The sequence below is a fragment of the Rhinoderma darwinii genome, chromosome 7 (assembly GCF_050947455.1).
Source record: "Rhinoderma darwinii isolate aRhiDar2 chromosome 7, aRhiDar2.hap1, whole genome shotgun sequence".
Lineage (NCBI taxonomy): Eukaryota > Metazoa > Chordata > Amphibia > Anura > Rhinodermatidae > Rhinoderma > Rhinoderma darwinii.
Window position 1 is genome coordinate 90,572,473 of NC_134693.1, and position 27,023 is coordinate 90,599,495.

A 27,023-nucleotide genomic window follows, 5' to 3' on the forward strand; every position below is an offset into this window, starting at 1 on the left:
GGCATTTTCAATACGTTCTCTTTTTTGGATATCCAACACATAAGGAGAGGTCACTCCTTTATTTTTGACGCTCTGCACCAGCCTAGTCAGGCATTTGTTCACAGTGCTGCTCCAATCCTTTGCTTTTATATATATATATATATATATATATATATATATATATATATATATATATATATATATGTATATATATGTATATATATATATATATAATGTATTGAGGACGCAGCCTTAGGGGCGCAGCCAGTTCTGGCCCTAAAGAGGATCTGTCACCTCTCCTCTCCATGTTTATTTTAGTAAATCATTTTATTCCACATGAAATAACAATTCTGTAGCATCTCTTCTTAAACCTCTTTATTGTGCTGTTTATTTATTTATTTCTAGAAGAAATACTGTGTGAATTGGCAAATGGGTGTTACCAATTGAGGGGGTATTCTTACTGTTTAAGGACACACCTCTTTGGGAACCCAGTTGTCAAGTTATTCATAAATTTCTAGGAGGAAAAACAGACAAACGGCACAACGCAACTTTCTGCGAAAATGTAGTCCCATGAATTAACAATTTTGGAACATAAGTATTTACAAAAATAGACATGTAAGGGGAGATGACAGGTCCTCTATAAAGTTGAAATATTGCATCACCTTCTGTACACATAGGTACTAAGACATCAGGTAATCAGACATCAAATACACTATGGAATAGTGTTCCAACATAATCTGATATTTCAGAAAACCAGAAGCAGAAGACCGAGCAGAGGGAAACAGTTAGAAATTATTTTCATTAAAAAAGTAAAATAAAAATAAAAATCACATATTGTGCTTCCTTCCTGATGGTTCTCCACAAGTGTGTCTTACATATGTTTTATGTTAATTTCATTACCCGACAATATCTGACAAGCTTTCCCTAATTAGGTCATATTAATGGCAGAAATAAGTGAATTTTGAGGGGACGTTTCTGATTTTATATAAATAGTGTTTTATCCCGTAAAATGTGGCTGTATAAAAAAAAAACGAACGAAAAAAACAATGCTGGAAATTTCTACACATGCCGCAAAAATTAATTACATGGTAACTTTTTTTGTACCCCAAAACTTCGCAGGAAAAAAATACAACATGTCCCGCATAAAAAAAAAATGCCTCAGATAGCAATGTCAATACATTTTTAAAAAAAGTTATGGCTGCTGAAAGCAAAATTTAAAGAATTTAGCAGGTGATTAAGGGTTTTTCAGACCTGGTCATGAAGAGGTTAAAGCAGGGCTCTCACTAGCGATCAAAATCAAATGCGCCTAGAATTTTCAATTAGCGACATGAATTTGCACGCATGTCTCCATTTGTGACTAGACTGGGCCACCACTATTGAGCAAAAAAAAACAAAAAACAACATTTTAGACTTTACCGAATGTCTATTGTTATACGTGTCAGTCAAACCCCGGACCAATGAAGAGAAAAAACGCATGACCACTTTCTCTACACATCCACTGACTCGTACTCTTACAACAAAAATCAAGAAGACTTGGCTCCAATTGTTAGGCTGGGTTCACACGAGCACATTAACGTCCGTAATGGACGGACGTATTTCGGGCGGAAGTCCCGGACCGAACTCAGTGCAGGGAGCCGGGCTCCTAGCATCATAGTTATGTACGATGCTAGGAGTCCCTGCCTCTCTGCAGGACAACTGTCCCGTACTGTAATCATGTTTTCAGTACGGGACAGTAGTTCCACGGAGAGGCAGGGGCTCCTAGCATCGTACATAACTATGATGCTAGGAGCCAGGCTCCCTGCACTGAGTTCGGTCCGGGACTTCTGCCCGAAATACGTCCGTACATTACGGACGTTAATGTGCTCGTGTGAACCCAGCCTTAGCATGTCCTTACAGTATTGTAAGGTGGGTTGTCTTGTCAAGGGATAAAATGTCATCCTCTGGTTAAAAGTGGTGCAGCTGCAATGTGAGCTCAGAGACTGCCTTCATTTCTCTATTCCTTCTCTTGAGAAGTATCTGTAGCCAACTCACTCAAGTGATTAAAAAAGGCATCCACACTTTGTCAACTTTTGTTTTCAGAGTGTATGTTAATGACTGAAGGCCCTACTAAAATGTGTGAAGTCTGACACACACTGGTTGAAATGTCTCAACCAGACGTGCGGCCCCAAAATCCTATTGGCCACCAGTCCGAAAAGGCAAGAGTGCCACTCCAGCTCAGTGATACCTGAGGAGTGTCTTGCATGTGGCTTTTAATCCAAAAATGTATGGTAAAAAAAAATGTCATACAAAAGAAACCAATTTTACTTTCCATTTCCAAGATGCTAAGATACAGAAGAAAAAGCCCAAAAAACAACAATACAGGAAGATAAGCACTTATGTACTGTTCATCCCCATGGTTTCAGTAATAATTAAAATCCCTGAAACGGCACTGCCCCATGAAGCGCCAGTCCCTGTTCCTGTTGCATATACGTATGTGCAAAGAGTTTTCAGATCCTGGATCCCAGTAGAATTGTGAAGAAACCGGATTAACAGTAGAGGGATCAGCAAAATTGGGATAGGATGAGGAACTTATCAAAATGTGCACTAAAAACTTTATGAGGCTGGGTTCACACGACCTATTTTCAGGCGTAAACGAGGCGTATTATGCCTCGATTTACGCCTGAAAATACGGCTCCAATACGTCGGCAAACATCTGCCCATTCATTTGAATGGTTTTGCCGACGTACTGTGCCGACGACCTGTAATTTACGCGTCGTCGTTTGACAGCTGTCAAAAGACGACACGTAAAATTACAGCCTCGTCAAAAGAAGTGCAGGACACTTCTTTGGACGTTTTTGGAGCTGTTTTCTCATAGACTCCAATGAAAACAGCTCCAAAAACGGACGTAAAAAACGCAGCGAAAAATGCGAGTTGCTCAAAAAACGTCTGAAAATCAGAGGCGGTTTTCCCTTGAAAACAGCTCTGTATTTTCAGACGTTTTTGGTCACTACGTATGCACATACCCTCACACTACACTGATTGTATTTTAGCATGGAACCGACATATTCTGCACCAGTGCTTGAGAGAAGTCCTGACAACCTATTCTGTCTACTAGAAGCTCGTATTTTTGTGTTTGCCATCAGACCAATCAGACCAATCACAGCTCCTGTAAGGACGAGTGTGGCTCTCCATCTGAGGACTCTGTAAAGTCACCTTCACATTCAGGTGATTGCACAGAATATATAATACCAGATGCTAGTGGGATCATGCAGACACACTAACCAGCAACTGAAGATAAGAAGACACATATAAAAATAATTGCACCACACAATATGCTAAGCACTAAGTAATAAAGAAAAACAAACACAAGGAAGAAGAAAGGTTATATGGAAAGAAGTAGTGATTTGTATTCTAATGCCTTGACTGCTGGAGTCCAATCTAATTGCCAATCTATGGAAGATATTAAATGCATATTTTCCTGAAATTATTCCATTTTGTGGGGGCGGTCGTATACAAGAAAATACACAAATATTTAAGTATTTTACTTGCCATTCCCTGGAAGCTTAAAAAAGCTTTGGTAAATCTGAAAGTAACATGACATGAGAATCACTTTGAACCTTGTCGGAATTACAGCCTACCGCCATATGGACTCAGACTGCAGCTGTGTTCTATTTTTGACCACATGCATTTGCCAGTGTGGATAAAAAAAAAATAAGACTGACATCCAGAGTTTATGTAGCTTATGCATTTCTAGATTTGAAAAAGAACGACCAGGGCGTTTAATTTATATAATTTAGCCTGTGAATGGAAGGTTTGTCTGATCTGCCATCACTTACTATGAAATAAAAATAAATGAGGGTCAAAATGTACAACTGACGTGTACAGTGGCATGCTTTTAAAGGGTAAACTACTTTTACAGTACATATTTCCAATATTACAGCGAAAGTCTTCATACAATGTAACTATAATTGCTTTACTTCTCTTGTACTGCATCCCATTGATTATAACGGCAAATTTGTGTCTTGTAGACGTTGTGAATAGTGAATGGGGCTAATCCTCATCTGGATCCATGGTACTTCTAACTGCACACCCATGGAAGAAATGAAAGATAAGCCTCGCATTTCTGCTGCAGATCCTGCTGTAGATACGGGTCAGAGATGCCGACCCATGTGAACATAGCCTTATTATCTATTCTAGAAGAACTCTGCTGGCCTCCTTTTACCAGGAAGCAGTGCAAGGTGGGAATTTAGAAGATTAATACACAGGTATAGCGAAGCTATTAGGAAAAATAAATATCTTTGGTGTGCAGATAAAACTCATACAAATTCCAAGAAGGCCCCAGCAACAATTCTACTTTCAAATTGTGCATGAATGGAAATAAAACAATACATAAATGTTTGAGGGGCTATTGAGGGACTATATACAGAATTATGTGACAATAAATAGTCTTATAAGTGACAGCCAGCTCGGTTTTACAAAGGACAGAAGCTGTCAAACCAACCTGATTTGTTTTTATGAAGAGGTAAGCAGAAGTCTAGACAGAGGGGCCGCTGTGGATATAGTGTTTTTGGAATTTGCAAAGGCATTTGACACTGTCCCTCATAGACATCTAATGGGTAAATTAAGGACTATAGGTTTAGAAAGTATAGTTTGTAATTGGATTGAGAATTGGCTCAAGGACCGTATCCAGAGAGTTGTGGTCAATGATTCCTACTCTGAATGGTCCCCGGTTATAAGTGGTGTACCCCAGGGTTCAGTGCTGGGACCACTATTATTCAACTTATTTATTAATGATATAGAGGATGGGATTAATAGCACTATTTCTATTTTTGCAGATGACACCAAGCTATGCAATATAGTTCAGACTATGGAAGATGTTTGTGAATTGCAGGCAGATTTAAACAAACTAAGTGTTTGGGCGTCCACTTGGCAAATGAAGTTTAATGTAGATAAATGTAAAGTTATGCATCTGGGTACGAAAAACCTGCAAGCATCATATGTCCTAGGGGGAGCTACACTGGGGGAGTCAATTGTTGAGAAGGATCTGGGTGTACTTGTAAATCATAAACTAAATTTCAGCATGCAGTGTCAATCAGCTGCTTCAAAGGCCAGCAAAATATTGTCGTGTATCAAAAGAGGCATGGACTCGCGGGACAGGGATGTAATATTACCACTTTACAAAGCATTAGTGAGGCCTCATCTAGAATATGCAGTTCAGTTCTGGGCTCCAGTTCATAGAAAGGATGCCCTGGAGTTGGAAAAAATACAAAGAAGAGCAACGAAGCTAATAAGGGGCATGGAGAATCTAAGTTATGAGGAAAGATTAAAAGAACTAAACCTATTTAGCCTTGAGAAAAGACGACTAAGGGGGGACATGATTAACTTATATAAATATATGAATGGCGCATACAAAAAATATGGTGAAATCCTGTTCCATGTAAAACCCCCTCAAAAAACAAGGGGGCACTCCCTCCGTCTGGAGAAAAAAAGGTTCAACCTGCAGAGGCGACAAGCCTTCTTTACTGTGAGAACTGTGAATCTATGGAATAGCCTACCGCAGGAGCTGGTCGCAGCAGGGACAGTAGATGGCTTTAAAAAAGGCTTAGATAATTTCCTAGAACAAAAAAATATTAACTGCTATGTGTAGAAATTTTTTACTTCCCCTTTCCCATCCCACTTCCCCTTTCCCATCCCTTGGTTGAACTTGATGGACATGTGTCTTTTTTCAACCGTACAAACTATGTAATAACCCCAGATAAAAATAAGATAAGTAATGGAAAGTATGTGCAAAGTTACTTTTTATGCAAAGTTTAAAGCTACGTTCACGCGTAGCTGAACTGTTGCATAGTTTCCGTCTGGATTTGCAGGGAAAAAAATCGGCAGTGTATTACAGTAGCAGTAAAGTAAACTTGATTTTATTACAGTAGCAGCAAAGTGGATCCGATTTTAACAAATCTCATCCACACACTCCAGAATATTTTTAAAATCGGTAGCATGTCAATTTCTGCTACAAAATGCTCACGTATTTGTTACAGATTTTCCCCATTGAGTTCAATGGGGAAGTCAAAATCCACAACAAATGCCAAATGTTGTGGATTATGATGAGGTCTAGCTGCGTATCTGCAGCAAAATTTGTAAGTGGAACCCACCCCACACTATTTCCACTTTAAAAAAACAAAACAAAAAACAACCCATAGTAATGCGTTCCTGCTCCCCCCGGCTGGTCTGTGTTAAAGAGGCTCTGTCACCACATTATAAGTGCCCTGTCTCCTACATAAGGAGATCGGCGCTGTAATGTAGGTGACAGTAATGCTTTTTATTTAAAAAACCGATCTTTTTTCACAACGTTAGGAGCGATTTTGGTTTATGCTAATGAGCTTTCTTAATGCCCAAGTGGGCGTACTTTTACTTTCGACCAAGTGGGCGTTGTACAGAGGAGTGCATGACGCTGACCAATCGGCATCATGCACTCCTCTCCATTCATTTACACTGCACTAGCGATATAGATATATCGCTATGTGCAGCCTCATACACAAACCCTAACATTACTACAGTGTCATGATAATGAATACACATGACCATCCAGCCTGGACGTCATGTGTACTCAGAATCCTGACACTTCTGACTCTTTTTTTTGTGAGATTCCAGCAACGGATACGAAATCTCGCGAGATCTCGGAGCTAAACGAGATTTGGTTTCACTTGCCGGAATCTCACAAAAAAAAGTGTCAGAAGTGCCAGGATTCTGAGTACACATGACGTCCAGGCTGGATTTCATGTGTATTCATTATCAGGACACTGTAGTAATGTTAGGGCTTGTGTATGAGGCTGCACATAGCGATATAGATATATCGCTAGTGCAGTGTAAATGAATGGAGAGGAGTGCATGATGCCGATTGGTCAGCGTCATGCACTCCTCTGTACAACGCCCACTTGGTCGAAAGTAAAAGTACGCCCACTTGGGCATTAAGAAAGCTCATTAGCATAAACTTAAATCGCTCCTAACTTTGTGAAAAAAGATTGGTTTTTTAAAATAAAAAGCATTACTGTCACCTACATTACAGCGCCGATCTCCTTATATTGGAGACAGGGCACTTATAATGTGGTGACAGAGTCTCTTTAAAGAGGATCAGTCACTAGTTTATTAATTCCCTATCTCCTAATGGAATCTGTGTCGGATTTGTGGAAGAATTTTATAGAGCAAATACAACGTATGTGAACAAACCCTAATTGTTAGGGGGGAGTTTTCCTCAAAGTAGTCCAACCGGCAAAAAACAAAGTATATTGATTAACAGTCAATAATGGTTTATGATAACTAACAAATCATAGCTCTCCGTTTGCACTGTTACCAACGCACCAAGCTGGGATAATCGGAATATTTCATCTTCATTTTCAGTTGTGTGATCAGCATTAAGCTGTGTGACCTGCAACCCGTCCACTGTGGATTTACATAGCAGAGCTCTGTTGGTACCTGTAAGATACATACAAGCATTTTTACTAATCTTAAATATAATATACACGTCAGTAATGCTTTCCAAAAAATTCTGAATAAAATTAACTTTTAACAGTATAGAATCACCATATTAAACGGATTACAACAGATACTCCACGTTTCATAACAGAATTTAAAGGGGCTGTCCCATAATTAAATATTACATTTCTCTATTAGATCACATGAAGCCGAACAATTGCTCATTTGGAATAATTTAAAAAAAAATGCTCCTGTGTGTTGCTGTTACATACTTGTTATGGCCTCCTCTGGTGTTAGTTTGATTTCCTCTTGGAACGTCCACCTAATGTATTCATAGCTGGTGAGAAGAAGCTGCTTCTTGTGCGCTGATTCTTAACGGCTGGCCTGCAAAATAGAAGGAATCTTTCCGCTGCCCCTTTAACTACAGGATCCAAGTGGTAGAACTGAGCTACTGAGCATGTGTAGCCACCAGCACTAGGTGGACGTTCTGAGAGGGAATCAAATGAACACCAGGTAGCGCCACAACAAGTATCTTACAAATATCTACACACAGGAGAATTTTATAAAAATGATTATATGTTTTACTGGATCTAAAAGAGAAATGTAATATTGAATTATGAGACAACCCTTGGCACTTTTGTAATTAGCAGGACATGCCGGTGGCTCCAGTAGTCACAAACTAGTCTCCAGGATAGCCTAATGTAATCTGATACCCAGGCTAAAATATCCCAGATCTCTTGCTGCATAAAGAGGATTAATTAGTTCTGAGAAAAAGACAAAAAAATTACAGTAGATTCAATTGTAAAAAAAAATTCATATCATTAGCAGAACAGAGGATTTTCCCCCAATATTACAGGACAGAGGTTTAACTTTTATTTTAGCAAGTGAGGTCAAAGTCTGGTATGATTTGTCTTCTTCTCTGGGAGATACCAACTGTGAGGGGGAGGTGCTGATTCCATACGGCATCTGAATGGCAAAGTGGAGTCTTGGGGGGTGAGAATCAATTTCACCCTTATTGTCAATTTGCTAGTACATTGAATATAATGGGAGAATCGATTCCCATTTTTTTCTAGTAAATTCACCTAAAGTGAGATTCCCAAATCTGGTGAATTCCCCAATGCATCCTAATGGGCAGCATATCAGCGAAATGCAAATCAAACAAGAATTTTCTTCAACTCTACCCAGAAGCCTGAACTTTACTCCATACTAATACAGTATATTGCTATTTTATCAGCCATGTAGGCTGGGTTCACACGTCGCAGTCAAATATTATATATTTTTTTCTGTGTAGTGCAGCGAAACAATGTAATTTTGCTGCGCTCTTTGCAAAAACTGCTGCAAATGGGGTGGTTTTGCGGTGGTTCAAAGCAAAAAAAAACAAAACACGATTTAACCATGACGCGTGAACACATCCAATATGGTTTTCCTGTGTATTATGCAACCCTTAAGGGATAACTTCATCTATAACTTTATTTTTTACTTGTAAATGTATTAGCATACTCCTGTATGCGAATACATCATACTGTGTCACTATGACACAAACTGCTGTTAGGGCAGCACATACTGTGCCCAAAACAGCAGGCTTACTGGACAGACAGCCCTGGGTCCTTTGTAGGTCCCCAGGGCTGACTGCAGGGGGATTCCCCGTGTTTCCGATGACGAGATCAAAGGAGGGAGTTACCTTTGATCTTGCTACGGTCACGGACCGTTGCGATCAAAGGGTTAAACAGCTGGGGTTTTGAATGCTTTCCGACCCCAGCTGTATTCAGCAGGCTCCTCTAAGATCAGGAGCTGTTAGTTACAGGTCCTGCTTAAGATGAGGAGTGCTCACAGGAATGCTCATCAGCCTCTTCTACAGCGACGCCAAAATACGTCGCTGTAGACGAAGGACACGCACCGCCTGCCGTCAAAAAGAGTGCGGTCATTAAGGAGTGAAAGAGCTGTAACTTTTTTATTTTTCCATCTATATAGCTGTATGAGGACTTTTTATTTGCGGGATTAGTTGTATTTTTATTGGGGGAGGGGATAGAAAAATAAACAGCAATTCCGCTATTGTTCTATGCGTTTTAAATTTACGCCGTTCACCGTGTGGCGTAAATAACATGTTACCTTTATTCTATGGGTCGGTACGATTACGGAGATACCACATATTTACAGTTTGTTTTATGTTTTACTACTTTTTCACAATAAAAACACTTTTAAACTAAAATTATTTGTTTTTTCTTCGTCACATTCCAAGAGCCATTTTTTATTTTTCCGTCAATGTAGTGATACGTGAGCTTGTTTTTTGCGGGACGAGATGTAGTTTTCATTGGTACTTTTTTGGGGTTCATGGGACTTGTTAATGAACTTTTATTATTAATTTTTGGGGGGACAATGGAAAAAATATAGCAATTCCGCAATAGTTATTTGCGGCGTTCACCTTGCGGTTTAAATTACATGTTAACTCTATTGTTTGGGTCATTGTGGTCGCGACGATACCACACGTGTACTTTTTATTAATTTTTTTCAGTCATTTTTACTAAATAAAACCAATTTTTTTTTTTTTAATCAGTTCAATTTTATTCAACAAACTTCACATTTTTACAGGTCATTGTACTTTCTCATACAGTGTATAAGCAAATTTCCACAAACCCAATTATTTATATCCAACCAAACATTCCCTTCCCCCCAACTCCCCCTTGTATCCCCCCAGCCGGTCTTCTCGATACCACTTTTCCAATCCTATCTCCTTCTCTTCCCCTTTTCCATTCCCCATCTTACGCCTGCTTTCCGTATGTACCCCACCGTCAGTAGCCCTATACCTGAACGTGTGACCGTAGCGTCATTAGCTCCACAGAAGCATACCCAGATTGATCAATCCACCTAGCCCATTGTTTTTCAAACTTGACCTTGGACCCCCTCTTGGAGTATATCCTATATTCCATCAGAACCTGTGAGTTAAGTGCCCCTATGATTTCTTGTTTTGAGGGTGGCTCCGCATCCAGCCAGTGCTTTGCTATTCCTTTCCTAACTTGATATAGTATTTTAGCGATTGCCAACCCTGACATCCTATCCCCCTCCAAATCTCCAACATACCCTAGCAGCACTACCACAGGATCCCATGGAATCTGTACCTCAAACACTCTCCCCACTAGCTCCAATATTTCCGTCCACAGAATCCCCAACCTCCCGCATGTCCAGAACATATGGAGGATGTCTGCTTTTTCCTCCGGGCACCTAGGGCACTTGGCATCTGCTCTTAATCCCATTTGTTTCAGCACCCACGGGGTCCTATACACCCTATGTATCAGAAACAACTGCGATCTTCGTTGTGCTACATTAATGGACAAAGTACATGTTGCTGCCAATACCGCCTCCCAGTGGTCTGTCGGAATAGGACCCACATCCCTCTCCCATATAGCTTTCACTGGTGCCATAGGATCCCCCAGATGTTCCACCAATAACCTGCGATAAACCAATGAAATTAATCCTTTTGACGTTACTGCTTTTGCAATATGTTCCAACACCCCCGCGGCATGTATTGTCATGTCTACACTGGCCGCTTGTGTCTGCACAGCGTGCCGAATCTGCAGGTACTGATAGAACATGCGGGAGTCCAGCTGAAACTCCTCCCTTATTTGCTGAAAGGATTTGAGTATGCCTCCCTCGTACAACTGACTCAATCGTATTATGCCTTGCTGCTCCCACCCCTGCATCCCTTCCAATTTACCCAATTCCCCCAGATAAGCATTCCTCCAGAGTGGTGTATATTTAGTGCACTCTCCTATCCCCAGCAATTGCTTGCACTGCCACCACACCTTGTGTATGAGAAGCAGAGTGGGTCTGGTACTCGCCATCCGTTTATAGCTGTGCACTTCCAGTCCTACCAACGGGTTCTCCCCCCCCCCCCCCAGATATGATAGGATGCGCGCACTGGACCCCCATGTCTCTTCCTGCTCCCACCCCCAGAAATGCTGACATTGGGCAGCTAAATAATACACCCAAGCATTGGGTACAGCCAGGCCCCCCTCCTCTTTAGGCAGTTGTAATTTCTCCAGTTTAATCCTAGGTACCCCCTTCTTCCATACTAGGTCCCTAAAAAGGTTGTGCAACCTCCTGAACCAATATTTGGGGATCCATACCGGGGAGTTATGTAGGACATACAGCACCTGGGGCATAAGGATCATTTTAATCAGATTCGTCCTACCCAGAGCCGATAGCGGTAACTTATTCCACGCCTCTACTTTGGCTTTTATCGTTGTTAACAGTGGCATTACATTAAGGGACATATAATCCTGTGCTTTCGCCGTCACCCTAACCCCCAAATACTTAAACTCCGTGACCACCGGTATCTCCACCTCCTCCTCCCCAGTCTGGATAACCCCCGGGTCCATGAGCATTAGAGCCGATTTTGACCAATTAATGAGCAATCCCGAATATTTCCCAAACCGCTTAATTAGGGCCATCACTAACGGTAGTGTGCGCTCGGTATCCGCCATGAATAGCAGCATATCGTCTGCGTATAATGCAATTCGTTCCTCCACCCCCCCATATCTCAACCCCTGAATATGTTCATGTTGTCTCACTGCGCACGCCAATGGTTCCACCGCCAACGCGAACAACAATGGAGATAATGGACATCCCTGACGCGTTCCCCGCTCCAGCGCGAACCGATCCGATAGCACCCCATTCACCCTTATCTTTGCTGTCGGGGCTACGTATAACAACTTTACCCATTTTATGTAATTAGGGCCAAATCCCATTTTCTCCAAAACTGACCACAAATATTTCCATTCCACGCAATCGAATGCTTTAGCCGCGTCTAAGGACAGAATGCCTCTCCCCCCATGATTATCCGGCAGAACTTGTAAATTCAAGAACAGCCGTCTCAGATTCACCGCCGTCGATTTGGATGGCATAAAGCCGGCCTGATCTCCATGTACCACCCCAGCCACTACCTTAGCTAGTCGAAGCGCCAATACTTTTGCTATGATTTTAATATCCGCCGTCAGTAGAGAAACTGGTCTATAGGAGCCCGGGAGCTGGTGATCTTTCCCCTCTTTAGGCAGAACTACTATAGTTGCTTCGTACATTGTTTCCGGAAGCCGCCCCCTATCAAAACTATCCAAAAGAGTGGCCAATAACTGCGGTGCGAGCTCCTCCCCATATTCCTTAAAAACTTCCACCGGAAGACCATCCGGCCCCGGCGCCTTTTCACTGGCTAGTATCCCTATGGCTGCCTGGAGCTCCTCCAGAGATATGGGCTCCTCCAATGTCCTTCTCTCCTCCCCTCCCAACCTGGGAAGATCTATCTCCCCTATATACTCTTCCAGCTGTTGAGGTGTGTGCTCTGCCCTAGAGGCATACAAATCTGAGTAAAACTGCTGAAAAACTCTCAAAATCTGTCCTGTATCCGTCTCCGACTTCCCCCCCTCCCCCTTAATAGTGTGTATGTAATTATTCTCCCTCTGAGCCTGCGCCATCCTTGCCAGCAGCCGTCCAGTGGTTTCCCCCTCCTCATAATATTGGCGTTTTAAAAACATCCTTTTGTTATCTGCCCTCTCCAACTGATGCTGTTTTAACAACCGCTGCGCCTCCACCCAATGCTTCAGTGTGTCTGGTGTGTTATCTGCTATATGTAGCCTTTCTGTCTCTGTTACCCTTTCCAACAGCGCTTCCCCTAATTGTCTAGACCGTGTTTTTACTGCCGAAATGTGCTGGATGAACACCCCTCTCAGCCACGCCTTCATCGCGTCCCACAGTATCTCTTGCGGTACCGTTCCCGAGTTGAATTGAAAGTATTCCTTTATGAGGTCTAAAATTTGTTTATGATCTATCAACTTCAGCCAAAAGGCATTGAGTTTCCAGCACCCTTGCCCCCGCCCTGTCCTCCCCTCCGTCTCTACCTTCATTAACAAAGGAGAATGATCCGATAACGCTCTTTGCAAGTATTCTATCTGGGCTACAAAGGGTACCGCTGCCGGTGAGCACAAGATTAGGTCTATCCTGGATAAAGACTGATACGTGGAAGACGCACAAGAATACTGAAAGCTATTTGGATGTTTATCCCTCCATATGTCCCGCCAACCCATTTCAGCAACAAGATGGCCAAACGCTGTTAAACCTCCCCCTGTCATGCCGAATTTATCCATATTAGTATTCAATACCGCGTTAAAATCCCCCATCACTAGTAACGGCACCTCCGGGTATCTAGCCAGTTCCTCCACCACTTTCTGGATACATCCGCTAGAAAATGGAGGGGGGACATACAACACCACCAACACACAATTCCAATGATACATCGTACAGTGTACCCCCACATACCGCCCCTCCCCATCCTGGAAGGAGTCGTGACATATAAATGGCACCGCCCTATGTATGAGAAGACTCACCCCCCTTGAATATGTAGTATGGTAAGAATGAAAACTATGGCCTACCCAGGCCCTATGCATCATGGAGACTGAATCCCTAGTCATATGTGTCTCCTGTAGTCCCATCACCCTCGACTCCTGCTTCCTAATAAAATCAAATACCGCCTGTGGTTTTCTGGCTTCCCGCAGGCCCCGTACATTCCAGGACAAACAATTAAGTGATCCCATCATCCCTCAACATATCCCAACACATCCTATCCTGTTCTCGTAATTTTACATATCCGACCGGCTGGGTCCTCTTTCCCTCCCTCCCCTCCGCCCCCTGTAACCTCCCCCGTAAACCTACCCCTTTCCAAGGGTTGGGGCGACAGAACGTATCTGCCATTAACCATAACAAGCGTCGGCAGGTCAACTCCGCCCACCGTACATTCAACAATACCATAACTCGTTATTCACGTTTCCCGCGTAACTGACCATCCCTCCCGCTGCCTTTTTCTTGCAAATAAACAACCATCCCTTCAACATATCGGTACCCCTCAATGTCCATAAACACATTCCTCCTCTTCCGGTCTTCCGCGTTCACCGCAACCATGCCCTCCAACTCCAAGTCCAAACATGACCGGGAACCCTCAATGCCATATCTTGCAATTTTCTACGACACCTGGTTCAGTCCCGCATCCCCAGCCTCCTTTTGTCAGCCGGTCTGTTCCGGATCAACGCCGTCCCTCTGCCTCCGCCGGTCTCAGCTGACTTTCATGGCTATCCAACCATCTAACCGCTTCTCTCGGTGTCTCGAAAAAGGAAGTTGTGCCCAACGCCACCACTCTCAGACGGGCAGGATACATAATTGAATATTGCACTTGTAACGCCCTTAGGCGTCTCTTTATATCCATAAACTGTGATCTTTTCCGTTGTACTTCCATAGAGAAATCCGGGAAGAAGGACACTTTCACCCCATTAAAGGAGATGTCTTGACGTTCTCTAGCTTTCCTCAGGATCTTGTCTCTATCTTTGTAATGTAAAATCTTTATCAGCACCAGTCTCGGCGGCCTTCCCGGAGTGCCGGGTCTGGTCGGCACCCTGTGCGCTCTCTCCACCGCAAATAAAGGGGTCAATTCCTCTCTGCCAAATGTGTCTATCAGCCACTTTTCAAAGAAATCATCCGGATTCGCTCCCTCCACTCTTTCTGGAACCCCCACTAGGCGAACGTTATTCCGTCTCAGCCATGTCGTCTGTCTTAGCCAGCAATGTCGCCACTGCCTGCGAGTGTGCTTGTACATCCTGCTTTATGTGAGGAATCGCATCCTCCATATCTGAGACTCTCCCCTCCACGGCAGTGGTGCGTTCCGCTACTTTTTGCAGATAGTTCCTGAGCAGCAAAATGTCCTCCTTCAATCCACCCATCTGGCTTGCTAAGGTATTAAGGACCATAGAATTTTGCTTCACCGCTGCCAAAATGTCCTTTAAGGAGGGTTCCTCCTTCCTTGCTCCACTTTTCCCTCCAGCACCTGGCTGATCCTGCATGGCGCCACTCATCTCCTCCTCCTCACTTCTCATGTCCCCCGCCAAAGGAGAGTACCTGGATCCATAAGATGAGCCTCCAGCTGCCTGATCTCCAGCCGACTTTCGCTGCTGTGCAGCCGCCCCCCCTGCTCTCGGCGTGCGGGCGAACCTCTCCAGCTTCTCCACTACTTCCTGCCGGAGGCCTCTATTGCGGCCCTCCTTCTCCTCGGCGCCATCTTGAGCGCGGGACCCGGGACTCGCTGGCGGCGACTTCTGCTTCTTTGAGCGCGTCATTATGGACGGGCACTCGTGCTCCTCCACCTCTAGACTCTGGTAGGACCCTGGGGAAGCTGTTTTCCCCGAATTTTACGGGATATATGGACCTTATAGGATGAATACAGCAGGAGCTCCGGTCACACACGTCCTCTCACATTCACCGCTAGGCCACGCCCCCCTAAAACCAATTTTTAATGGAAAAAAATTTGGATTTTTTACTGTAATCTTTATTAATATTTTATTTAACACTTACTACTTAGGGGACTTCACTATGCCATCTCTTGATCGCTGATATAATGCTTTGGTATACTTCGTATACCAAAGCATTATTGCCTGTCAGTGTAAAACTGACAGGCAATCTATTAGGCCGTGCCTCTGTTAGGCCCCCCGTCTGCCTTGGCACCCCATCGGAGGCCCGCGATTGCATTTGTGGGCCGCTGATGGGTGAGAGAGGGAGCTCCCACCCTCTGTAAACAACTTAAATGCTGAGGTCACTATTGACCACAGCATTTAAGGGATTAAACGACTGCGATCGAAGTAAACTTCGATCGCTACCGTTGGATCAGAAGACCGGCTGTCATCAGACAGCCGAGCACCCGCTCCAGCCTGCACGGGACATCCGTGCAGGACTTAAAGAGACTCTGTCACCACATTATAAGTGCCCTATCTCCTACATAAGGAGATGGACGCTATAATGTAGGTGACAGCAGTGCTTTTTATTTAGAAAACGATCTATTTTTACCACGTTAGGAGCGATTTTAGCTTTATGTTAATTAGTTTCTTAATGCCAAAGTGGGCGTGTTTTTACTTTAGACCAAGTGGGCGTTGTACAGAGGAGTGTGTGACGCTGACCAATCAGCGTCATACACTTCTCTCCAGTCATTTACTCCGCGCATAGTGACACTGCGTTGTTCGCTATGTGCGGTCTTATACTGACATATTAACGTTACTGAAGTGTTTAGGCAGTGACTAGATGTTCCTTCCAGACAGGACGGGATGTCTATTCACAAACCCGACACTTCGTTAACGTTTGTTTGGTACTTACAGCAGAGCAAAGCGTAATCTCGCTGTAACCTGTCATTCACAGCGAAATCTCGCGAGATTACGCTTGCTCTGCTGTAAGTACCAAACAAACGTTAACGAAGCGCAGTGATTGTGAACAGACATCCCGTCCTGGCTGGAAGGAATGTCTAGTCACTGTCTAAACACTTCAGTAACGTTAATATGTCAGTATAAGACAGCACATAGCGAACAACGCAGTGTCACTATGCGCTGACTAAATGAATGGAGAGAAGTGCATGACGCTGATTGGTCAGCGTCATACACTCCTCTGTACAACGCCCACTTGGTCTAAAGTAAAAACACGCCCACATGGGCATTAAGAAACGAATTAGCATAAAGCTAAAATCGCTCCTAACTTGGTGAAAATAGATCGTTTTTCTAAATAAAAAGCACTGCTGTCACCTACATTATAGCGCTGATCTCCTTATGTAGGAGATAGGGCACTTATAATGTGGTGGCAGATTCTCTTTAAACTAGGCTGCCATGAAAAGGCGTATTGGTGGTAACTAAGGGGTAAATTGTTTTCATATCTCAAGCAGACAAAATAGATCAACATTACTACTGGAATCAGACTAAAGCTCATAGATTGGTCCAGACCCCAACATAAATTTATATAGGTTGCCTAATGGCTACATAAACGGATAGAACTCAGCTTTTATCTTCCAGTTTGACATGCTAACGGTTAAGAATAAGCTGCCGACTTGGGTTAATTAGCTGTACTTGACACGTGACCAGGCAGCCTGTTAGTGGCTGCAGTAGTGTTGTTAGTATGGTCGGCATGTCACTACCACATGTCAAGTACTACACCCCATTGATGTGGCAAAGTAAACAAAGAGTGGTACAGTATTTGAAAGATGAGTGATGGTTTGTTTTTTGTAGCTCAGAAATAACTTTTAACTTGGTATCTCTAAGAAGCTCAAAAAAACGACAACATCTCAAAACCTTTACAACTTAGAACTAAATAGAGAGTATGCTGGGCAGAAAGGTTTGCAACTCTCAAAGGGACACTACATCTTCTCTACATTTTCTGTGCAGTTGAATACTATTGTGCTCTATGGGAGAAGCCATTTCATGCTGGGGAAAGAGGCCGACTAATGTTCTTCAATGGGATCATGGAAAAGTAGTACATCTGCCCGCACAACCACTACGGTGTATAAAAAAATCCCTACTTCTGAAATCCTCCAGGAACATTTACATACATATGTAAATTATATTATAAAAACTTAACAGCCGACTTTAGGTTCAGTGCTACTACGAAAAAAATAAATAAAGTAAAATTAAAAGTATACTGAGATGGCAATAGCTTCAAAATACATCTAAAATTAAATGGCAGACAAATATACTGTTTTGAATTATTAAAATACTGTTCACAGTCCTTCATACTACAATTGTTCAGATATACGATTTTAGTAAAAATAATAATATTCAGTTATACAAGCACATCTTCTTAAAGAGGCTCTGTCACCAGATTTTGCAACCCCTATCTGCTATTGCAGCAGATCGGCGCTGCAATGTAGATTACAGTAACGTTTTTATTTTTAAAAAACGAGCATTTTATGTTATGGCCATTTTTGTATTTATGCAAATGAGGCTTGCAAAAGTACAACTGGGCGTGTTGAAAAGTAAAAGTCCAAGTGGGCGTGTATTATGTTCATTACATCGGGGCGTGTTTACTACTTTTACTAGCTGGGCTTTCTGACGAGAAGTATCATCCACTTCTCTTCAGAACGCCCAGCTTCTGGCAGTGCAGACACACAGCGTGTTCTCCAGAGATCACGCTGTGACGTCACTCACAGGTCCTGCATCGTGTCAGACGAGCCGGCACCAGAGGCTACAGATGATTCTGCAGCAGCATCGGCGTTTGCAGGTAAATCGATGTAGCTACTTACCTGCAAACGCTGATGCTGCTGCAGAATCAACTGTAGCCTCTGGTGCCGATGTGGCCGAGACGATGCAGGACCTGTGAGTGACGTCACAGCGTGATCTGCCAGAAGCCGGGCGTTCTGAAGAGAAGTGGATGATAATTCACCGTTTTACCGCGTTTGTTAGGGTTTTTTTTGTCCCAGCCACCTGAAAACACTACAGTTCCCATGTAGATAGTGACGAAATACCACTGTATATAGTGCCACATTGCCCACTGTAGATAGTGCCAGTGCCCACTCTAAATATTGCCACAGCCCACAGCCCACATAGCGCCACGGTTCCCACTATAGATAGTGCCCACATAGTGCCACACTCAGTGCCCATGTAGATAGCGCCAGCGTCCACGGTAGATAGTGCCCATATAATGCCACAGTGCCCATATAATGCCACAGTGCCCATGTGCCACACCCCTTGTATATAGCACCACACCCCCTGTAGATAGTGCAACCTCCTGCAGATAGCGCCACCCCCTGCAGATAGCACAATCCCCCCTGTAGATAGCGCCCCCCCCCTGTAGATAGCGCCCCTTCCCCGGTAGATATCGCCCCATCCCCTGTAGATAGCAGCACCCCCCCTTGTAAATGGCACCCCATTCCTAGAGGGAGCCCCTGATGTCTCTGTCCATATATGGGCAGTGACGTCAGGGGCTAACTCTAAAGCGGAATCCCCTGCCAGGGTGTCGGCAGCGCTGTGGCCGGGGATTCCGCTCCAGGAGTAGCAGCTGACATCACTGTCCATTTATGGATAGTGATGCCAGGGGCTTCTAAAGTAGCGGAATCCCAGGTCAGAATGTCGGTCGGGGATTCCGCTCCTAGAGAAAGTTTAGACATCACTGTCCATATATGCATATTGACACCAGGGGCTTCTCCAGTAGCGGAATGCCCGGTCAGAGTGCCAGCCAAATATTCCGCTCCTAGGGAGAGCCCCTGATGGTGGACAGTGATGCCAGGGGCTCTCTCTAGAAGCGGAATGCCTGGCACAGAGCGATCTGACGCCGGGGATTCCACTCGTGGGAGTTTAGGTGGCGCTATCTACAGGGAGAAGGGGGGTTTGATGCTATATACAGGGGGTGGCACTATTTACAGTGGGGATGTTGAGGTCGGGGGCTCCCTCTAGGAGGGGAATCCACGGCCAGAGCGCTGGCTGGGCATTCGGCTCCTAGAGGGAGAACAGGGGATTTTGCGGGGGTTGTGTGTGGCGCTATCTACAGTTGGGGTGTGTTCCGGGGCTTTTAAAGCCGTGGCAGACATGAGAGTGCAGCACTGCTCACACTGAACCAGCACTGCACTCATTAAACCCTGTTACAGGCATCCAACGTTTATACACGTAACAACTGCAAGGGGCATCGGCAGTTGGAATGTATATAGCCGTATGGCAGTCTTGAACGGTTTAAAGGGATATTCCCATCCCAGACATTTATATCAGATAGATGTGGAGCTCACCTCTCAGTCCCGCACCTATCGGTAGAGCGGGGTCCTCTGACCGCTGTCCTACATGCTGCCGCTGGGCTCTGGCCCCTGCCTAACAAAGCACTCGCTGTGCTACACTGTTTCCGTGACTTACATTTGAGACGTTCTGGAAACAGCATAGCAAAACATGTTCGCCTGTTTCTGGAAAACCTGGCCACCATGTAAGGAGCCCAGCGGCTGAAGGAAGTATGGGGGTCAGGGGGCATTTTTTTTTTTATAGAAATAGGTGGGGTTCAAGCTTATCCTGTGGATCTGCCATAAATGTTCGAGATGGTACAACATATTTAATTTTAGTTTCATTAATTATGAGTTTAGTCTTTTTTTTTCAAATGTATCCATTTTATTATTTGTAAAACTTTTCCTGGGAGCAGATATATTGGAGACACACACTTTCTTTCTGTACTTCCTGTATAGTCCATTCGGCATGGTATGTGCACTTTGTGGTAGCGGAAATTAATGGGAGTCAATTGACAGAGAAACCTCAGATCTTTGCAGTCTCTAGGATTACAGCCCCTTCGACAGAGACGCAGGGGGAGATGCATACAGAACCTTACTTGTTTGTATAGTGTTGCTATCCTACCTTAAAGGGGTAATCCAGGATTTAAAAATGTACGGCCTAATCTTAAAATAGGCCATCAATATTAGATGGGTGGGGGTGGCGGTCTGACTCCCGACGATCAGCTGTTTGAAGGGCCCGCAGCCTCTTCATCATTTACATAGGTTTCATTCACGTTTGTACTTTCACATGCCGTTACTTTCATAGTGGCTGTGCACGATATTGCAGCATTGTTCCATACAAGTGAATGGGACAGCCCTGCAATATCTTGAACAGCCAATATGAAAGTAACTGCGTGTGCAAGTACGAACAGCCTGAAACCCAAGGTAAGCAGTGAAGAGGCTGCAGCACTCACTTGCATACCTCCCAACTTTTGAATTCGGAAAAGAGGGACATTTTAAGCCACGCCCCCTAACCACGCCCAATATCCGGCATCAACACATCAAATCGCAGCCAATCTGAATATCAGATATTATAGATCCGGTTATATCGTCACTGCGGATCTCTAGACTGTCTGGATATCACAGATATTATGGATACGGTTATATAGTCTTTGTGTTACTTTTCCTATCTTGGGTATAACACTTGCTCATCACGGCGGCAGCAGCTGCAGGACAAACCAAAAGGCTGAGAACAATGAAAGTCAAGAGGGAGACCCTGTGGTGGATGACTTTTCAATTGACAGGTAGCAGAGTTACATGATGGGGATTTTTTTTTTTCCAGTTGTGTAACTCTGCTACCGGTCAATGGAAAAATCATCCACCATAGCCCCCCTGTAGATCACTCCACACACAGCCCCCCTGTAGATCGCTCTACACACAGCCCCCTGTAGATTGCTCCACACACAGCCCCCTGTACATAGCGCCAGATACAGCCCCCCTGTACATAGCGCCAGATACAGCCCCCCTGTACATAGCGCCAGATACAGCCCCCCTGTAGATAGCTCCACACACAGCCCCCTGTATATAACTCCACATACAGTACCCTGTATATAACTCCACATACAGCAGCCTGTACATAGCTCCACACACAGCCCCATGTACATAGCTCCCCACACATCGCCCCTGTAGATAGCTCCATACACATCCCCCCTGTAGATAGCTCCATACACAGCCCCCATGTAGATAGTGCCACACACATCCCCCCTGTAGATAGCTCCAGATACAGCCCCCCTGTACATAGCGCCAGATACAGCCGCCATGTAGATAGCTCAAGATACAGCCCCCCTGTAGATAGCTCAAGATACAGCCCCCCTGTAGATAGCTCAAGATACAGCCCCCCTGTAGATAGCTCCAGATACAGCCTCCCTGTACATAGTGCCACACACAGCCCCCCTGTAGATAGTTCCACACACAGCCCCCCTGTAGATAGCTCCAGATACAGCTCCATGTAGATAGCTCCACACACAGCCCCCTGTAGATAGCGCCAGATACAGCCCCCTGTAGATCGCTCCACACACAGCCCCCCTGTAGATAGCGCCAGATATAGCCCCCTGTAGATAGCTCCACACACAGCCCTCCTGTAGATAGCTCCAGACACAGCCCCCCTGTAGGTAGCGCAACACACAGCCTCTTAGGCCTTATTCACGACAGGGTCGATATGCATCCGTTCCGGGCAATGTTGCCGTTTTTAACGGCCGATTTTGACCTGTTTTGCATCCGTTTTTTTCCCTGTCCGTTTTAAAATCGGATGAATTTCATTTAAATTTGTTGCCACACACTTCCCTCTGTAGGTAATGCCACCCAGCACCCTGTAGGTAATGCCACCCAGCCCCCTGCAGGTAATGCCACCCAGCCCCCTGTAGGTAATGCCACCCAGCCCTCTGCAGGTAATGCCACCCAGCCCCCAGGCAGGTAATGCCACCCAGCCCTCAGGCAGGTAATGCCACCCAGCCCCCTGTATGTAATGCCACCCAGCCCTCTGCAGGTAATGCCACCCATCCCTATGCAGGTAATGCCACCCATCCCTATGCAGGTAATGCCACCCATCCCTATGCAGGTAATGCCACCCAGCCCTCGGCAGGTAATGCCACACAGACCCCGGCAGGTAATGCCACACAGACCCCGGCAGGTAACGCCACCCAGCCCTCTGCAGGTAACGCCACCCAGTCCTCTGCAGGTAACGCCACCCAGCCCCCGGCAGGTAACGCCACCCAGCCCCCGGCAGGTAACGCCACCCAGCCCCCGGCAGGTAACGCCACCCAGCCCCCGGCAGGTAACGCCACCCAGCCCCCGGCAGGTAATGCCACCCAGCTCCCTGTAGGTAATGCCACCAAGTTCGCTGTAGGTAATGCCACCCAGCCCCCAGCAGGTAATGCCACCCAGCCCCCTGTATGTAATGCCACCCAGCCCCCTGCAGGTAATGCCACCCAGCTCCCTGTATGTAATGCCACCAAGTTCCCTGTAGGTAATGCCACACAGCCCCCTGTAAGTTGCACCCATCCCCCCCCTTCCAGGAGAAGTCACTGACTTCAATGTCCATATATGGACAGTGTAGTCACTGACTTCTCCTGGAGAGGAATTCCCGGCCACATGGTCGGGGATTCCGCTTCAGAAGTGGGTGACGTCACTGTGTCCATATATGGACAATTTAGTCACTCACTTCTCCTGTAGCGGAATCCCCAATCCCCGGCCGGGGATTGGGGATTCCGACTCCTACAGGGAACAAAAAAAGACCCTCCTCCTTCTCCTCACATGCACTCTGCTTTCACTCACTGTCAGAAGAAGGCAGGAGTCTTGCAGCGGCGTTCTCACTGGTGTCGATGCCAGCCCGGGAGTGGACCAGTCCAGTCACCTGACCGGTAACAGGTGACAGGTCAGGTGACTGGACTGGTCCACTCCCTGGCCGGCATTGATCCCAGTGAGAACACCACTGCAAAATTCCTGCCTTCTTCTGATCGTTGCTGCAGTCAGCAGCGATCAGCTGTTTTGATGCAGCGCCCAGCGGGACATTTTGAAGACCGGGCAGGACAGCAGTGAGAAACCGGGACTGTCCAGCCGGAATCAGGATGGTTGGGAGGTATGCTCACTTTAGTGCAGAGAGTCGGACCCCCCCATCGATCTAATATTGATGGCCTATCCTAAGGATAGGCCATAAATTTTGAAATGGTGGAAAACGCTTTTAAGAATGCTCGTAGAAACGCACGTTCACATTAATTACCCTATGCATACAGGGCAGCAATCAGCCGATGAACAAGCAAATGCTTGTGAGTCGACTGATTGCATCTTTTATGCGGCCAAAAAAATGGTTGCTTATTAGCAGCACATCTCCCCGTGTAAAGTGAGGATGTACTGCTAACAAGATGCAATATGTAGGAGTAGCTTTGCTCCATGTAAATGGAGCTAAACAAGGCCCGATTAGTGCTAGATACCAGCCAGGGAATCTGGTCGTGTAAAAACACCCTTTCTATGCTTCCAATAATACAATAGAGCGCTCATTAACTTACCCACCCTCTAATGATAATGAGATAATTCTCGTTATTATGTGTATATACAGCAAAGCTGACAAATGAACTCGAGAACAGGAAATATCAGTTTTTTGTGACTGCTCTAGTGGCCAGTGTGAAGCTTACTATATTTCAAGATTTATTTTATGTGGATAGTCACATAAAAACACCAACCATTTATTTTTTTTTAATTATGTGTATAACAAAAATCGAATTTAAATAATCACATTTTATGATACATTCACTTTGAAAAGGACCTATCACCTCTCCTGACATGTATGTTTTAGTACTCTTAAATTTGTAATTGCTCCTACAAATTTAGGACTATATATATATATATATATATATATATATATATATATATATATATATATATATAAAATTTGGTGTTACCAGTTGGAGGTATGTCCAATCAGTGCTTACAATCTCAAGCTTTGAAGGAATACGCCCCTTTGACAAGGAGAATGGTAAAACCCAGTTGTCAATTTATTCATAAATTTCTATGAGGAATTACAGTGAAATGGCACAATGCAGAGCTTTAAGAAAAGATGCTCCAGAATTGTGATTTTATGGGGAAAACAAATATTCACGAAACAGACATGTCAGAAGAGCAGACAGGTCCTCTTTAACCTCTTCCCGGGATTTGCCGTATATATACAACAGAGGACGTAGGGGGGGAGCACAGAGCGGACTCATGGGCTGAGCCCGCTGCATAAGAGGAGTGTCTAGGCTATATGTTACAGCCGACACTTCACTGCAATGAGCGGCCCGCTGGTTTAACCCCTTAGATGCCACGGTCAATATCGACCATGGCATCTAAGACGTTGGAAAGAGGGGGCAGCCCCTTCTGACGTTTCTACATACTTTTTGAGATTCAGCTCCTGTTTACAGAGCAGCTGTATGTTGTGCTGAGACCTGAGTCCGTCAGGTCAGCGGCACCTGTTATCGATCACATCTAAGTTATGAACTTAAATGTGATCGGTAACCGCTCGATCCTGCGTGTCTCTGCGGACACTGAACCCGTCACTCCCGCTGTCCTGACGGATACAGGTTTCAGCGCTAGATACAGCTGCTCTGTAAACAGCAGAGAAAGCAACTGTATCTCAAAAAGTAATCTCCAAAAAGTATCTCAAAATAATTTTGAATAAAAAGTAATTCGAAAGTTGCACCAAACACACTGATAGGCAATTTTATTATTAAAAAAAAAATTTCAAAAATATATAATGGACAGGGCGTGGCTTGGCGCGCAACGAGAACGACCGCATGAGACAGTAGCTCCGTACTGATCCCATGTTTTATTAATCCTGCTGACATTCTACCTATTTAAAAGCACCTCTAGACATCCAAAAGCACGAGGAGAGGGTAATTGGTCCCACACGTGGTCAATCCGCGGCTCAGAAACTGCAGGAGTTTACTCAAGGTGATGTGCAAGATGGCGGGCACTCGCCAATGCCTTAGTACACACGCGGGACGGATAGACCGACTGCCGCTGGGACTTCCTCCTCAACAGGGCCTGAACTTACCCTGAAGGATGTCACGGATAAACTGCTGCTGGCGAGCTCATCCTGTAAAACCTCACTTACAGGTAAGCTGGAGGAGGTTAAAATCGACATAGGCCTGATTAGACAGGATATGCATGCTATCATAGAACGCATGTCCCATGCTGAAGAACGTATTTCTGGACTGCAAGTCTGGATTGACCCTGTGCGCAGGGCCATGGCTGCCTTAAAAGAGGCCGCTTAATTATGGAAGCAAAAGTCTGATGACTTAGAGAATCGGCTGCGCCGAAACAACATTAGGACTTTTTGGGCTGCCTGAAAGGTCAAAATTGTATAGACTTTTTTGTTAAATGGCTGCATGAGCGGTTTCCGGATGCAGAGTTCTCTGCTGCATTCGCGGTAGAGAGGGCTCACAGAGTACCTGCTCGACCCCTACCACCGGGGGCATCCCCCAGACCTATGCTGGCACGCTTATTGAATAGCAATGACCGGGATTTGATCTTACGCCCGGCTTGCAAAAAGTAGGATATAAGATTTAATGGTGCAGCGGTATCCATATTCCTTGACTTCAGCACTGAACTGCAGAAAAGACGAGCTACTTTTATGTCGGTGAAGAAACGGCTTAAAGATCTACAAATCCCGTATTCTATGGCCTATCCTGCAAGGCTTCGTATTGTGACTGGAGATCGCTCATTATTTTTTGTGACCCCGAAAGACGCTGATGACTGGGTGAGCCGCCAGCGACCAACGTCTTGGAACTGAGACTTTGTAGAAAATCTGGAGCTACCACTACATCGGCCGACACGTTCCTGGTCGGGAGATGGATATGCTTTTTTCTACTTGTATCCTTAAAATTGTCATGGTTATTCGCAAAATGGACGCTATGCTGCCACACTGACGTATGTTTTATACTTTAACTGTTGGCCTTGGTATTGACGTTAAGATAACCGTCATACGTTCCTTTTTCTATCCAATTTTACTAGATAATGGGTACTACTTACATATACGGACATATATACTGGCTCCCACCCCCGTACATGTTTGCCCACCATGGCAAAGGGAATACGTTGTCATTGTAAGGCTGGATTCACACGACCATGTTACGTCCGTAATGGACGGAACGTATTTCGGCCGCTAATCCCAGACCGAACACACTGCAGGGAGCCGGGCTCCTAGCATCATACTTATGTACGATGCTAGGAGTCCCTGCCTCGCTGCAGGACAACTGTCCCATACTGTAATCATGTTTTCAGTACGGGACAGTAGTTCCACGGAGAGGCAGGGACTCCTAGCATCGTGCATAACTATGATGCTAGGAGCCCGGCTCCCTGCGCTGTGTTCGGTCCGGGACTTCCGGCCGAAATACGTTCCGTCCATTACGGACGTAACATGGTCGTGTGAATCCAGCCTTAGTGTTTTCTTGGTTTGCCAGACGATGTACTGTTACGTTATATGGTACATGTGTTCTACTTTTGCCTCAAAGAACCTTGAGGTTTCCTGTTTTTTGCT

General features: G+C 44.9%; 1 protein-coding gene across 1 annotated transcript in view; it reads right to left on the minus strand.

Moving 5' to 3' along the window:
- Nucleotides 1–27,023, minus strand: part of TAB1 (TGF-beta activated kinase 1 (MAP3K7) binding protein 1) — a 130,208-nt gene that overhangs the window by 39,238 nt on the left and 63,947 nt on the right. The window contains exon 6 of the mRNA XM_075833660.1: nucleotides 7,315–7,428. Coding sequence (XP_075689775.1) covers nucleotides 7,315–7,428 — 114 coding nt within the window. The remainder of the gene's footprint in view (nucleotides 1–7,314; nucleotides 7,429–27,023) is intronic.